This window comes from Lipotes vexillifer, unplaced genomic scaffold, assembly GCF_000442215.2.
Source record: "Lipotes vexillifer unplaced genomic scaffold, Lipotes_vexillifer_v1.1 scaffold1387, whole genome shotgun sequence".
NCBI classification, from domain to species: domain Eukaryota; kingdom Metazoa; phylum Chordata; class Mammalia; order Artiodactyla; family Lipotidae; genus Lipotes; species Lipotes vexillifer.
In genome coordinates, this window is record NW_006790426.1 from 1782109 (window position 1) to 1798255 (window position 16147).

General features: G+C 47.5%; 1 protein-coding gene across 1 annotated transcript in view; it reads right to left on the reverse strand.

The window, feature by feature from the left end:
- Nucleotides 1–16147, reverse strand: part of SRGAP3 (SLIT-ROBO Rho GTPase activating protein 3) — a 257414-nt gene that overhangs the window by 111847 nt on the left and 129420 nt on the right. Inside the window, exon 3 of the mRNA XM_007463719.1 lies at nt 5409–5571. Coding sequence (XP_007463781.1) covers nt 5409–5571 — 163 coding nt within the window. The remainder of the gene's footprint in view (nt 1–5408; nt 5572–16147) is intronic.

Here is a 16147-nt window from a genome sequence, read left to right on the forward strand (position 1 = left end):
AAGAGCCGATAAGCTCCCTTTCCTCGCTCAAGCCAGCTGAGCTGCGTTTCTATTGTTTGCAACCGTAAGAGTCCTGATCACTATGGTGGCTGCTAAGAGCTCATCCAGTCCATTCTGCTCTGGTGGATCCACATCTTACAGTTAAAGCAATGGCCACCTGCATGCACAAGTCCATTTGCCCGCATGAAGCCTAGAATGGCTGTGGAATGAGAAGTGCTGCTTCCAGGCATAGCACACTGCATTGCAGAAGGGGAAACGGAGAATCAGGAAAAGGTGAGTTATGAAGTCAAAGAGCATTCTGCACCACTGAGGAGCTGGCAGGTGGAGAAGCTGCCCCAGGCCCAGGCACAGGAAGGACACCTGGCCTGGAAGCCACTCCCACCTCATGCAGAGGCAGTGACAGAATGTCACTTGTCAGATGGCGAAGGACTCCCACTCCAAGTGTGGCACTGTCACCATCTCCTCTTCCCAGATGAGAAAACTGAGGCTCAGAGAGACTTACCCAGGGTCACAATGTCAGTGACACGTGGCTCTGAGACAGACTCCAAAAGTCCAGCTGTGCTGCCTCCTGGAAGTGATGACAACTGGCCATTCTCAGGCTTTACCTTCTCATCTGTAAAATGGGCCGAGTGATGATCTTGTTCCCCAGTCTGACCAGAGACCAGCCCCTGCAGTCGTTTGAGGTCTGCAGAACTATTATTATGTAAGGATGCAGGGCTCAGGGCTGAGATCATCTATAACTGATGTGACACAAGGGGGCCACGCTGTGCTAAATCAGCCAGTCAGGCCCCGTCCCCAGCTCTCTCTTGGCCCAGAGGGGCCGGGTCGTTTCCTTTGTTCCACAGGCACAGAGCTGGTAACAAGGCGGCCAGGAGCTCAGCTGTAGACCTTTTTTCATTATTTTCCACTCTGTTAACCTCCATCACAAGTGAGGCTGCTGTCAGCCTAAATGAGAGCTGAAAAGATTTATCTCACTTGTCCCAGGGCTCAGCTCAGGAAAAGATCCTTCATTTCCTAAAGGCCCAGATGACCCTTTCTCTGTGAGTCCCTCCCACCCAGAAAAAAAGATGTGACAGTGGCAGCAGCAGGCGGGGGCTTGTGATGGGACCAAGCAATCTGAATCCCTTCAGTTTGGCTTTGCAAAGCACTATGTGAATTTTTTTTTCATTGCACTGTATTTACCTTTCTAATTATGTTTGCTTATGCAAATATTAAACTTAGACTACACTTCATAAACACAGCCCCAGGAGGAGACCAGAGCAGATTGTGTGGCGGGGGGCAGGGTTGGGGGCGGGGAATTAGCCTGCAGTTACAATTTTGCAATAGAAGTCATCCTCAAAGTGGACAATCCACATACAGACCAGGGAGAGATGACTATATTTCAAACCAACTTGTCTTCTTCCTCTGTGTGTCTAGCAATCCCAGGTCACCTCTTGCCTAAAACTGGTGCCTGGCAAGAACAGATGAGCTGGATCATTTTAGTAGTAATAGTCTCTTACACTCGTATTATAATAGCCAGCTTTCCTGAGCACTTACTGAGTGACAGGCGCTGCTTTCCATGCTTTACTTGGGATTAATAACGCTCTTAACACAAGCAACTGCCCTGTGGGTATTTCTATCCCCATTTCACAAATAAGGAAACAGGCTCAGAGAATTTCAGTAACAAACCCAAAGACACACAGCTAATAAACAATGGAACCAGGATTATGAAGCCAGAAATTTAAGACTTGTGGACCCAAAGACCATACCCTGAAACACTTCTCAATGATACCCACCTCCTTCACTTGCACCATTTCATTTAACCCTCATACTGCCCCTGGGAAGTAGATGATCTTAACCTCATTAGATAGACAAACAAATGAGCAAAATTTGACCCTAAAATTCCTGTTACAGAAACAGATCTTAAGAAAATAGCAGTGGCCCAGCCAACATAGTTCTCAACGGTGAAAAACTGAAACCATTTCCACTAAGATCAGGAACAAGACAAGGTTGCCCAGTCTCACCACTATTATTCAACATAGTTTTGGAAGTTTTAGTCACAGCAATCAGAGAAGAAAAGAAATAAAAAGAATCCAAATCGGAAAAGAAGAAGTAAAACTGTCACTGTTTGCAGATGACATGATACTATACATAGAGAATCCTAAACATGCTACCAGAAAACTACTAGAGCTAATCAATGAATTTGGTAAAGTAGCAGGATACAAAGTTAATGCACAGAAATCTCTTGCACTCCTATACACTAATGATGAAAAATCTGAAAGAGAAATTAAGGAAACACTCCCATTTACCACTGGAACAAAAAGAATAAAATACCTAGGAATAAACCTACCTAAGGAGGTAAAAGACCTGTACTCAGAAAACTATAAGACACTGATGAAAGAAATCAAAGACGACACAAACAGATGGAGAGATATACCATGTTCTTGGATTGGAAGAATCAACATTGTGAAAATGACTATACTACCCAAAGCAATCTATAGATTCAATGCAATCCCTATCAAACTACCAACGGCATTTTTCACAGAACTAGAACAAAAAATTTTACAATTCATAAGGAAACACAAAAGACCCCGAAGAGCCAAAGCAATATTGAGAAAGAAAAATGGAGCTGTAGGAATCAGGCTCCTGGACTTCAGAGTATATTACAAAGCTACAGTAATCAAGACAGTATGGTACTGGCACAAAAACAGGAATATAGATAAATGGAACAGGATAGAAAGCCCAGAGGTAAACCCACGCACATATGGTCACCTTATCTTTGATAAAGGTGGCAGGAATATACAGTGGAGAAAGGACAGCCTCTTCAATAAGTGGTGCTGGGAAAATTGGACAGGTACATGTAAAAGTATGAGATTAGATCACTCCCTAACACCATACACAAAAATAAGCTCAAAATGGATTAAAGACCTAAATGTAAGGCCAGAAACTATCAAACTCTTAGAGGAAAACATAGGCAGAACACTCTATGACATAAATCACAGCAAGATCCTTCTTGACCCATCTCCTAGAGTAATGGAGATAAAAACAAAAATAAACAAATGGGACCTAATGAAACTTCAAAGCTTTTGCACAGCAAAGGAAACCATAAACAAGACCAAAAGACAACCCTCAGAATGGGAGAAAATATTTGCAAATGAATCAACTGACAACCAAAATATACAAGTAGCTCATGCAGCTCAATATCAAAAAAACAAACAGCCCAATCCAAAAATGGGCAGAAGACCTAAATAGACATTTCTCCAAAGAAGATATACGGATTGCCAACAAACACGTGAAAGGATGCTCAACATCACTAATCATTAGAGAAATGCAAATCAAAACTACAATGAGGTATCACCTCACACTGGTCAGAATGGCCATCATCAAAAAATCTACAAACAATAAATGCTGGAGAGTGGAGAAAAGGGAACCTGATGAGCTGCTGGTGGGAAAGTAAATTGATACAGCCACTATGGAGAACAGTATGGAGGTTCCTCAAAAAAACTAAAAATAGAAGTACCATATGACTCAGCAATCCCACTACTGGGCATATACCCTGAGAAAACCATAATTCAAAAAGAGTCACGTACCACAGTGTTCATTGCAGCACTATTTACAATAGGAAGGACATGGAAGCAACCTAAATGTCCATCAACAGATGAATGGATAAAGAAGATGTGGCACATATATACAATGGAATATTACTCAGCCATAAAAAGAAACAAAACTGAGTTATTTGTAATGAGGTGAATGGACCAAGAGACTGTCATACAGAGTGAAGTAAGTCAGAAAGAGAAAAACAAATACTATATGCTAACACATATATGTGGAATCTAAAAAAAAAAAGGTTCTGAAGAACCTAGGAGCAGGACAGGAATAAAAACGCAGACATAGAGAATGGACTTGAGGACACAGGGAGGGCGAAGGGTAAGCGGGGACGAAGTGAGAGAATCGCATGGACATATATACACTACCAAATGTAAAACAGATAGCTAGTGGGAAGCAGCTGCATTGCGCAGGGAGATCAGCTCGGTGCTTTGTGTCCACCTACAGGGGTGGGATAGGGAGGATGGAAGGGAGACGCAAGAGGGAGGAGATATGGGGATATATGTATACGTATAGCTGATTCATTTTGTTATACAGAAGAAACTAACACACCACTGTAAAGCAATTATACTCCAATAAAGATGTTAAAAAAAAAAAAGTAGCAGTTGCCCATCAACATATGAATGGATAAAGTACATGTGGTATATCTATATATACATATACAGCAGAATATTATTCAGCCATTAAAAAAGAATGAAATTCTGCTATTTGCAGCAATGTGGATGGACCTAGAGAATATTATGCTTAGTGAATTAAGTCAGACAAAGACAAATACTATATTACATCACTTATATGTGGAATCTAAAAAACAATACAAATGAATGTATATGCAAAACAGAAACAGACACACAGATATAGAAAACAAACTACTGGTTACCAAAAGGGAGAGGGGCAAATTAGTGGTATGGGATTAAGAGACACAAACTACAATAAATGAAATAAATAAGCAACAAGGATATATTATATAGCACAGGGAAATATAGCCATTATCTTATAACTTTTAATGGAGTACAATCTACAAAAATACTGAATCACTATGCTATACACCTACAACTAATAGAATATTGTAAATAAACTATACTTCAATTTAAAAAATAGCAGTGAATGTGACAAAGGTGTATATAGAAGAAGCTCACAGCAGCAGTATTTATAATAATATGGAAATCACTGAAGTGTTCAACAATAAGGGATTGGTTAAATAAACTAGGGTACATCTGTATGATGAAATACTATGCAATCTTTAAAAATGTTATGGAATTATATTTATTGATATGGGAAAATTTTGTAATCCAGTGTTATATAATTTGTTAGGTGACATATGCAGAGAGTAAAATTGTATATGCAGTCTGATCTCATTTGGGAAAAGTACATACATATTCTAGAAAGTGTATAAAATCAGCACTCATAGAAAATGTATTTACATATGTACATATAAAGAAGTTCCTATGACAACCAAAGTGATTATGGCTGAGTGATAGCATTTCAGGTGACGTTAATTTCTGTGTTTGTTTGTTTTCGAATTTTATTTTTTATATAAGTGTGAGCTCATCTCTGTTTCCAAATCTCCTACAATGAGTGTACTACTTACCTAACCATGCAAAGGTTTTTATTTTTGTGGTGATGGTGGTTGCTGAAGTGGCTGAGCCCCCCAGCCATATCCAGGACTCAAACTCAGGGTCTGGGGTGCCAAGTCCAGGCCTCAGCCCCCCGCACCCTTCAACATGCCTGACCCTGGTCCCATGTCCCCAGACCACACTCCACCGTGGCTGGCTGTCTTGCCAAGGCCAGCCTGGGGCAGAAACTCGGGTGGCCCAAGTACCCACCTTTTTGAAGAGTCTGATGACATCCTCGCTGATTTGGGAGAGGCGAACGATGACATTGTTCATGAAGATGTCATTGAGGGTGGCATGGTCTCGGCTCTCCCGCCTGGTCTGATGCAGGACTAGATACCAACAGTTCACGGGCGAAAGGAGATACTGGTCCTTCCTGTGGAAACCAAGACAGCTCAGGTTGGCTCCACTGAAACTGCCAGCCACACAGTGTTCTACGTTGTCACCCACCGCGGCTCTTTTGACCCTCATGGGGCCCTTTCAAACTCGTTTTATTATAACATATTTAACAGCTGGGGCAACAGAGACCATGAGGAAGCAATCCTCCCAAGGTCACAGAGCAGTGCTGGGGCCAAAACCCAGGTCTTTGACTAGAAGTCCTATCCCGTCCTACTCTCCCACTGGATGTGGCACTTGCTACATGTATCTCTCCCTTCTGAGAGGAAGCTGTCTTCCCTGGAGTTAAGAAATACTAAAGCAGTTGTGCTTGAAATTCTTGTATGAGTTCTAGAAATATCCAGGGGAAAGAACAAAAAGTGGACCCTTGCCTTCCCCTCTTTGCCTCCCCCAACCCCTGGGGGTCCCTCAGGCTCTTAACCTTTTTGTCCTCCTCCAGGGTCAGTCCTGGTCTCTTGGCCTCTTGGAAACACATTCCTTTGCCCCTCAGTGGAGCTGAGGGCCTGGAGGATTTCAGGTTCTATACTTGGGAAGAGAGCCTAAGGAAATCTGCTTTTGAGTGAAGTACACACAAGACAAATCTTTGAATCCTTCAATGACTGACACATTCTTAGTGTCCTCTAGCTGGGCATTATGCTAAAAGAGGGGTTCTCAAAGTGTCAGGGTCCCCAGACCAGCAGCAGCATCGCCTGGGGTCTATCAGAAATGCAGGCTCTTGAGCCTCACTCCAGCCCTGCTGAATCAGAACCTCTGGAGGTGACCAGGTGATCTGGGTTTTAACAAGCCCTCCAAGCTGCTGATTCCCACTCAAGTCTGAGAACCACAGATCTACGCACCAGTGTTTCCCGAAACTTGGGAAATGGGACATTTCCAAAAATGAAATGGGGGATATCTCTCTTCTCTGTGCTTTACCAAAGACCCCTCTGTTAGTCTCAATAAAGTGCATACAGTGTCCAGGAAGACAGTAAAGGACAATCAGAAACCAAAATCAAACCAATAATCCCACGTTGCCACATGGGGCATCTGGCATGTGTACTTGACCTAAGACCCTTCCTCCACTTTCCAAGGCAGGAAGGTGATGTTGGGGCAGAGGGCCATCCACCACCTAGGGTGACTGGCTCAAGGTCCAGTCCCCCAGGCCTGCCTGGCTCCCCCGGGGGGCTGGCCATGGTTCTCTGAGGAAATGCGGCCTCCCACAATCAGTGTTTCTGAGGAAGGGAATTCTGCTGACTTCCGCTTTGACCACACCATCCTGCCAAAGTCAAGTGGAAGTGTAGCCCTGAGGGCCTCTGGGCAGCCACAGCACGTACACCCCTCACTGCACCCAAACCCTGGGCTTGGGAAGGATAGGTGAGGAGAGGCCAGTTGACTTTTCTTTCTGTCACCAAACGGGCTTAAAAATCTGCCCAGGTAGCCGGAATTTGGGAGAAAGGAATTTGGTTGAGAGAGAGGATGGATATGTTAGAGACCGCTAAGGAAAATGGAGGAGACATTATGCTGTAAGAGAAACGAAGCAGTCTCTCCTTTGCTTATAGCCTAGAGAAAAGGCCAGAACACTGAAATCCAACAGCCCAGCCCAAATCCCTCAGCATTTATTCCGTGTCTGGTCTCAGGTGGGCTCTGGGTGAGCGTGGACACAGACCTGCCTCGGAGGGGCTCCTAATGAGGTGGCTGAGGCAGAAGGATTACAGTGGAAGGTGCTGAAGCGCTGGGATAGAAACACGCAGAGCACCCATTCTGCGCGAGAAGCTGGAGAAAACGCGGAGCCCACTCCACGTCCCCGTCACACAGTCCCCTTTGCTTTCCTGCCAGCTTCTTCCCGCCTGGGGTCTTCACGTGCGCTGTGCCATCTGGAATGTGTGAGCCGCTGCTCTTCTCTCTTCCTCTGAGTCTTGGCTTAAATGATACTCCCTGGAGAGTGTGCCTCGGAGGACCTCACTCCAGGGCAGTGGTTCTCAGAGGTGGTCCCCAGCCCAGATGCATCAGCTTCACTTTGAAATTTGTTGGAAATGTAAATTGTCGGGGCCACTCCAGACCACTTAATAAGAAATCCTGGAGGTGGGACCAGCACCTGTGTTTTGACCAGCCCTCCAGGGGATTGCGATGCACTCTCAGGCTTGAGAATTCCTGCCTTAAGGAGTTTCCACTCCCCACCCATCACCCTACTCAAAGTTCTGTGAGAGCAGGAACTGTTTCTGTCTTAGTCACCATATCCAGTGCCCAGCAATGTGCCTGACATGTAGTAGGTGCTGTAGAAGAGAAACCCAACAGAAAAGGTCACATTTGTGCTGGGTCTTGAAGAATAGGTAGGAGTTTTCCAAATAGAGGGGCAGAGAGATGGAATTGTAGGCAGAGGGACCTGTGGATACAAAGAGAGAGAAGCAGCTCAGCAGGGCTAGAATTGTGTGTTAGGGGAGGACATAAGGATGGGGAGACAGGTGAGAGGCTTGATTGTGGGGAATCGAACGCCAGCCTAATGAGTTGGGATTTTATCATCTAGGCCATATGGTTCTCAATCCAGGTTGCACACTAAAATCACCTGGAGAGCATCTAAAAAACACCAAGACCCAGGCCCCACCCAAGACCAATTAAGTCAGAATCTCTGGGGGTAGAACCTTGGTATTTTTAAAACATTCTCTATAAGATTCTAATGTGCACCCAGGGTTAAGAATGCCTGCTGTAGGCAGTGGAGAGTCATGGAAGTTATTTAAGCAGAGGTATGATCTAACCAATGTGTGTCTTAGAAAGATCATTGCAGGCAGACTGGAGGATGATGGACAGATGAGTGGGTGGGTGGATGGGTTGGTGGGTGGGTGGCTTGTTGGGTGGATAGATGGGTGGATGGATGAGCAGGTGGATGAGTGGAGGGCTGGATGGGTGTGGGCAGAGGTGTGGGGCTGGAGGCAGGAGGACCAGTCAGGAGGTGACCCTAGTCCAGGAAAAGAGAGATGATGAGGGCCTGGGTGGTGGCCATAGAAGGGTGAATTTAAGAGACTCCTCACCAAGAGAGCAGAGAATCTTGGAGACTTCCTGGGAATAGAGAGGGGGTGGGGGAGGGGGAAGTGGATGGTGATTCTGAGATTCAGATCTCAGGCGAACTGTTGGATGCTGATGACATGAACCAAGATAAGAACTGCAAGGGGAGAAGTGGGTTTGGCCAGAAAATACTTTACATCCCATTTCCACAGCTTCCTAGGTGGCGATGGAAATGCAAAGATGAAAGGAGAGATGAGATAATTGAGCTGTTACCTAAATTACTTCAGGGGCTGAGCTCAGCCTGGGATGCAGGAATTGAACAGCAAAAGGGAATTAAATGTGCAAAATTTATGGAAGTCACAGCCAGAAGGTAAGTTTCAGGGGAAAGGAAAAAGGTCTTGAAAGGGTGCAAAAGTGCTGGGACAGCTTGGGGACCATTAATTAGGTCACCTGGCCAGGGAGAGACTGGGTAAGAGAAAGAGTGGAAAGGAAGCGCTTTCCTTATCAGCAGCTGTGGGCAGGAGGCAACACAGATGCAGACGGGATTACAGGGGCAGCAGAAGGAGCAAAGGCAAGGAGGGGAGAGTTACCCGAAAGCAACCAAGGACTTGTCAAGCTAAAGTGAGTGGCTGCTGAGGAGATGAGGCCTTGGTTCATTCAGGCTTTCATTCATTCATTGTTTGTCTCTGTGTGTACGTGCCAGGCAGGCGAGGGGCTGGAGATGCAGCAGTAATCACAGCAGGCAAGACCCTGCTCCACAAGACTACATTCGGGTAAGGGAGACACACAAGGAAGCAGAAGACGATGATACAGCCTCATAAATATAGTGATGGGAAGGAGACTATGGGGCAGAGGAGGCCCCCTCACCCAGATCTGGTGGAGGGGTGAGCATGGATGGCTTCCTAGAGGAAGCACTTTCTAGACTGAGAACTAAAAGCTGGAATGGAGTTTGACAGGGGAGAGCTTTCTAGGTGGAGAAATATGATGAACAAAGGCCTAGAGAGAGCAGGTTCGTGAGTCAAACATAGTCAAGGGGGCTCAAGCATCCTGTCCTGGAGTGATGGGGGGAGAGTGAAAAACAAGGTTGGAGAATTAGGAAGAGACCACATAGTTAAGGGCCTTAAGTCCCAGTAGAGAGTTTGAGCTTCATCCTGAGGTTGTCGGGGAGCCACTGAGGGGTTTAGAGCAGGGGAGTGAAAGGGTAAAATTCCACTTTCAAACTCTCACTCTAGCTACTGCGTGGAGGACGGGCTTGAGGGGGCCAAGAGGGAAGTTGAGGGATTCAAGAAACATTTAGGTGGTAAACTGACTGGACCCTGAGATTGACTAGTTGGGAGGGAAAAGAAGATGCTCAGAATGACTCCAAGTCTTTCAGGCTGGGTGCCTGAGAGCAGGGGTATCATTTACGGAGATGAGGAACATTTACAGTGGCAGGGTAGGGAGGGAAGGCGATGAGTTTTATTTGAAGACGGCGAGTCTAAAGGGCTTGTGGAACACTCAGAAAGCAATATCTGGGCTAGAGAGATAAATGTGGACGCCGACAACAAGCACTTGGATGATATTTGAAACCATGGAATAACCTGGAACTCTACAAATGCACGTGACCACCACATGGCAGAAAAGGCAAATTCTCAGGAGGCCTGTCGAGGCTGCAGCTGGAGGGATGGGGCAGGGCCGCGCTCCTCCTGCCCTGGTGAGCTGGAAGAGGCCTACAATGGGGATGATGTGCCAGCCCATCCTTTGCAGACACTGTCCCAGGCCTGCCGTGCAACCACCAGGCCCATCCTCTGGGTCCACTCCAGCACGGGAGGCTGCTTCTGCTCTCCCCATCTTCTCCCAGCCCTGGCTCCCCTCGTGTGGGGCAGCTCATTTGTAGACTAAAAGACCGGGGTGAACAGGGCTGTCCACAGCCAGGGTCAGGGTGGAGTTGACCGCTCTGTGGAGAGCTGCCATCTGTGGCCTTGGCCACAATGGTACCTGGCTCTCACCATGTCAGAAAGAAGAGGGAAGGCCACAGATGGGGCCCAGCATAGTGAGACAGAAAGACACGATGAAACAGGACACCTGGACTTGGGGGGGAGGGGTACCCCTGAGTCCATACTGCCTGTGTGACTATATGCAGGTCTCTTAACCCCTGTGGCCTGGCTACTTAGACCATATTGTCAACCTTGGTGTTAAACACCAGAAAAAAGCTCCAGGGTCATTCAGCAGTTCCCCCACTCGATACATTCTTATTGCATATTTCCCATGGACCAGTCCCCAGGGACATGACATGGAGCGCAACAGACACAGCTCCTGCCTCCACGGAGCTTACAGTCCAGTGGGGGAGACACGTAACCCTCAGAGAGTTCAGCACGTGTGGATGGAGTCACAGCCGCAGAAAGTGCCAGAGAGGAGAGCATGGTGCATGAGGACTCATATCAAGGGGACCTGGCCGGATTTCGGGGGTCTCTGAAGTGTCCCTAAGGAAGGGGCCTTTCAGCTAGGCTCTAAAGGAAGAGATGGGGGAGGCAGGTAAAGGGGCCAGGAGAGTGGGCTTGCGGGTGAGGATTCCAGGCAGAGGGAACAGAATGGGCAAAGGCTCACTGCGGGGCAGGGAGCTCGGTGCATTTAAGGCACCGAATGAAGGCCAGTGTGGCTAGAGCCCGGGGAGCAAGGCAGAGGAGGGGCAGGTGTGGGGTCCCGAGGGCTCCGGCCAGCACACTGATCACCATCCCACGGGACATCTGGATTGTACTGGGACCGCAGGAAGAAGCATCCAGGCCACGTACGGCAGAGCTGGACACCAGCCTTCTCTTTTCAGGGGGTTACTCGTCCCTTTTAAAAACGGGACCCGTTTGACCTGAGACCCAGCTCTCCATGCTAGCAGCCATTTTGCCTGCTGCAGCCACGCTTCTGGAAGATGCCAAAATGAACCTGGGCAGGCGTTCTCTCCTCTAAGGCACATCTTGAGGGCTTTTCTCCTTTTCCAGTCTTGCATCCCTGCGTCCACACAGCAGGTGGAAGCTGCTGAGCTAAGGTATAATTGAGAACTTTCACATAGATGTGTATGTATTTTACTTTTTACAGCCAGAAAACAGCAATGAAAATTTCTGGTGAGTCACAGCTTTCTTTCTTTGGCTAGGGTAGCTGGGTACGAGGATCCAAGCGACTGCAGCTAGAGGAGCGAGGCCTCGCCAAGCTGGTGAGTTGGGAAAATGAAATCAGCAGCGAGCCAGCTTCTCCCTTCTTCTTCTTCTGGCTGGGCACCGAAAATTCCACTTAGCAAACAGAACCCATTTCCAGGCCTGTTGAGCCCCATCCAAATGCAGATGAACGCAAATCCACTGCCCTGGGATGATGGTCCCTCCGGGAGGGAGGGGAGCTCCTGCAGCTGACCCCGTCCCCAAGACACCGAGTCCCTGCCTCTGGCTTCCCACTAGCTTCCAAGACATTCCAGGGTCTTGCACTACGCTTGCTTGAGCAGCTGCCAGCAAAGCTCAGAAAAGCACTCCCTCAATTAGTTCCGGGGCCCAAAAAGTATGATTAACCTCTTGCTACCTAAGTTGCCCCAATCAGGATTTGGAATTCCTTGTCCTTGCTGGGAGCATGAATCATTAATTCTGAAAATATTAACTGGGTGCCATGTTTTGTGCCAGACAGTGCTAAGCAAAGTGAGTCATGCTCCCTGATTCATGGAGCTTACGGTCCAGTAGGGGCCTCAGGTGACAACCAAATAAGCATATAAGTAGATAGGAAATGGCGTCGGTGATAAGAGCTGTGAGAGAGAAATGCATGGTGCCTCCTGAGTCTATAACGGAGGGGGGCGGGGGGGTTTACCTCACCCACGGAAGGTAGAGGTGGTCCTTCTTGTCACTGAGATGTTAGCTGAGATTGTTTCTCCTGGTTGAGGACTTCCCTGCCCCCCAGCAGCTCCTCGATCTCTAGTACACCACCCCATTCTATCGTTATTACAGCACTACCACGCCTGACATCCATCCTGTTCATTTACTTTTTGTTTCTGTCTTTGACCCCTTTCTAGCTTACATCTGTCCTCTTCACCACTGTTTCTCTGGTGTCAGGCAGGTCTGGGCACACAGTCGGCTGATAGGTGAAAAGTGCCCAGAAGGATGAGGTGGGACCAGAAAAATGTGTAGGTTGTACAGTGGCCTAGGGATAAGGGAGAGCATCCCCAGCAGTCGACGTGAAGGCTCTGCGTGCATAGGCGCCTTCCCGAGGGCAGAGCGGATGTCCAAGGGGTGGAGACAAGGCCACAGAGGCAGCATAGACCAGGGCCTTGAGGGACAGGATGAGCATCGGGGCTGTGTACTGCTGGACACCAGTCTTCAGTAACAAAGCACCACAGATGGGTCACTTCAATAGCAGAAATGTATTGCCTCTCAGTTCTGGAGGCTGGAAGTCTGAGATCACGGTGTCAGCAGGGTTGGTTCCTTCTAAGGGCTGTGAGAGAGACTCTGTTCCATGTCCCCTCCTCAGCTTCTGGCGGTATGCTGGCCATCTTTGGTATTCCAGACATCTTTGGTGATCCGTGGCATGTAGACACATCACCCCAATCTCTGCCTTCATGTTCACGTGATGTTTTCCCTGGATGTGTGTCTATGTCCAAATTCCCCTTTTTTTTATATTATAGGGACACCAGTCATGTTGGATTAGGGCCCACTCTAATGACCTCATCTTTGCTTGATTACCTCTGTAAAGACCCTATTTCCAAACAAGGTCACACTCTGAGGTACTGGGGGTTTAGGATTTCAACATGTGAATTTTTAGAGGACAAAATTCAACCCATAATAGGCTACTACCCCAAGTGGATCAGGAGTCTGAGGAGAGTTTACATGGTCACTTGGGCATCTTTCCTGTGGTCCATCAGGGGAGCAAATGGACCTACGACACAGAGGATAAAGTCTAACCTCCTCCGCCAGCATCTGAAGCCCATTTAAGGCCCAATCTGCTGCCTGCCCAGCCCTCTCACTCATCCCCCTTTCTGCTCCAGGCAGTGGGTGAAGCTCTGCGCCAGGAATGGGTTTCTTCATTTACCTATTTTTGCCCCCCAAGGCTTCTGAGTCTATTGTACTGGGAGTTGGGGAGCGTGGCTCTGCTGCTAATTGGCTGTGTGTTCTTGGGCTTGTGGCTTGACCTCTCTGAGGCTTTACTGCCTCATCCATCAAATGGATGGGTGAGTGACGGAGTGGCCAGTGAGGGCCTTTCAGACCTCTGTGACAAGAGCAACCATATATTTCAAAACCAAATGTATACACGTGATCTGACAAAGGATTTTTTTCCCAATTCCCCAACTTATTTATTTGAAAAGCCTAACAAGAAGCACAAAAATGGAAACAGTGAATGGCTATTTTCTACACTTTTATGTATCTAGCTTCAAAGACAAGAAAGTGAGGCTGCTGATACCTGGGAAGGACTCTTCCTGGGTCACATGCATCTCCGCCTCGCATCTGTGCATTCACTCGCTTGGAATGCCTTTCCCTCTTCACTCCACGTAGCAAAATCTACTTCAAAGGCCTCCCCTCCAGGGATCATCTGAGATCCACAGAATGTTCTGTCTGAACCACTCATTTCAATCTTCTCGTATAGTTACTTCCAGATGACATTTTTAATCTTCTCGCTTAACTCACTCGTCAGTTGCCCTCCACACATGTGGGCTTGTGTCATCATTTATTCTATAAGCCCCTTGAAGGCAGGAACCACCTCTCATATTTCCTTGTATCCCTCCAGAGCCCTTGGCAGACTCTAATGCATTCACTCATTCACTCACTCTTCTAATATCCTTTGAGTGTCTGCCATGTGCTAATAGGCACGGTCCAGTCCCAGGGCATTAAAAAGATGACTGGATGAGCCTTGAGCAGGCTCACAATCTAGTAGTTGAACTTAAGGCAAACCAAGAATTCTTATGGCCATTGGTCAGAACACCTTTAGTTGAAGTGAAGGAAAAACTTACTTCAGACTGGCTTAAACAAAAACGGTAGTAATGGGAGGAAGAAAAATTTTAAGGATCAAAAATTTTAATCAGAAAAATGTAAAGGAATAGGAGGTTGTTGCCCTCGGGCATGGCTGCATCCAGGGGCTCAAAGGATGTCAGCGGGACCTGGTCTCTATCACTTGGCTCTGCTTTCCTCTCTCTGTACTGGCTTCACTCTCAGGCAGGCCCTCTTTAAACCAAAAGTACCCTGACTGCTAGTAATCCCAGTAAAAAGAGAGCTTTTCCCGACCTGTTCCACCAAAAATCCTGGATTGCAGGTCGCTAGATTAAAGCTCTGTGGCCAAGAGGATACAATGCTGGTCACAGGCTCACCATTGTTCAGGGATGATTCCCCAGAGGAAAATCTAGGTCTTGTTATCAAAAGAAGAAGGGAGGGACGCTGAGCAGGGGAAAGTAACAGACGTTTCCTATATTATGCTGTGTGAGGAAGGGGATCTCAGAGGAGTGGGGGAGGGAGCGGCTCATTCTGCCTCAGGGTGGATGGGTTATCACAGAAACATTTGCAGTGGGCTTGAAGTACACGTAAGAGTTTGCTGGATGGGAAACACAAAGACAGACATATCCTGCAGGCAGACGGAAGGCTGAGCGTGAAGCTGTGAGGTCAGACAAGACATGGATGTTCCGGGGCTGAAAGAAGTTCTTTCGGGCTCGGGCAGCAGTGATGCAGGGCATGGTGAAAAGGTGGCAGGAAGGGAGGAGCCAGACCACGAAGGACTTCGAAGGTCAAGGCTGAATGAAGGTTTTGAATGGTCCAGTGATATGATCGCTGGGCGGGAAGGCCAGGTGGGAGGCAGAGCAACTGTCCAGGTGACGGGGGAGAATTTGGGGCTTTGCCTGGGAGTCACCTGGTGGCAAACAGTGGGCGTGAGGCTTCAGGGCAGGGCAGCCCCTTCATGAAGCTGAGATCTGCTGACTTAGAAGCTGCTGTTGGCTGACACCAGCCCTGAGACAGTCATTCCATAAGGGAAGAACTACATCCACTGGGTCACCTGCCCGAAGCAGGTTCTGCTTACCCATGGTGGGTGCTATGGAGTCACAGGCTGGGGTTCAAATACCAGTTCTGCTCCTCACCAGCTGGGTGAACTGGGAAGCTAGTCAAACCTTTTCTTTCTTTATCTGTAAAACAGGGTTGATAACGCCTACCTCACAGTGGTGCTTTAAGGATTAAATGAGGTAATTCATAAGACACTCTCAGCATCAAACCCAGTGCCTGATAATAGTAATAATCATTATTACTGGCATCACTATTATTGCCACCAGCACCTCACTTGGCTATTGGGAAAATCCATTGACTGATGTATGTAACCAGACAGCCCATGGTAAGTTTGCTATAAATGTTGGTTTTCCTCCTCCCATTACTACCTTCTCCCCCAGTAAACCCTTATGTGTACTTCAAGGCCCAGTGCCAATGGTCCGGAGACGCCCCCTCCACCCTGAGGATCAGTCCTCACACCTCAAAGTGATGGCACACTGGGTCTGGTCCAGCAGCACTCCTGAGCTCCCTTTTGACTCGCTGAATGTATTCTTGGTACTGGAACAAAAATTCCTGCCTCATTAGGCAACATCTGGCCAACCTCATCTTCTCTTT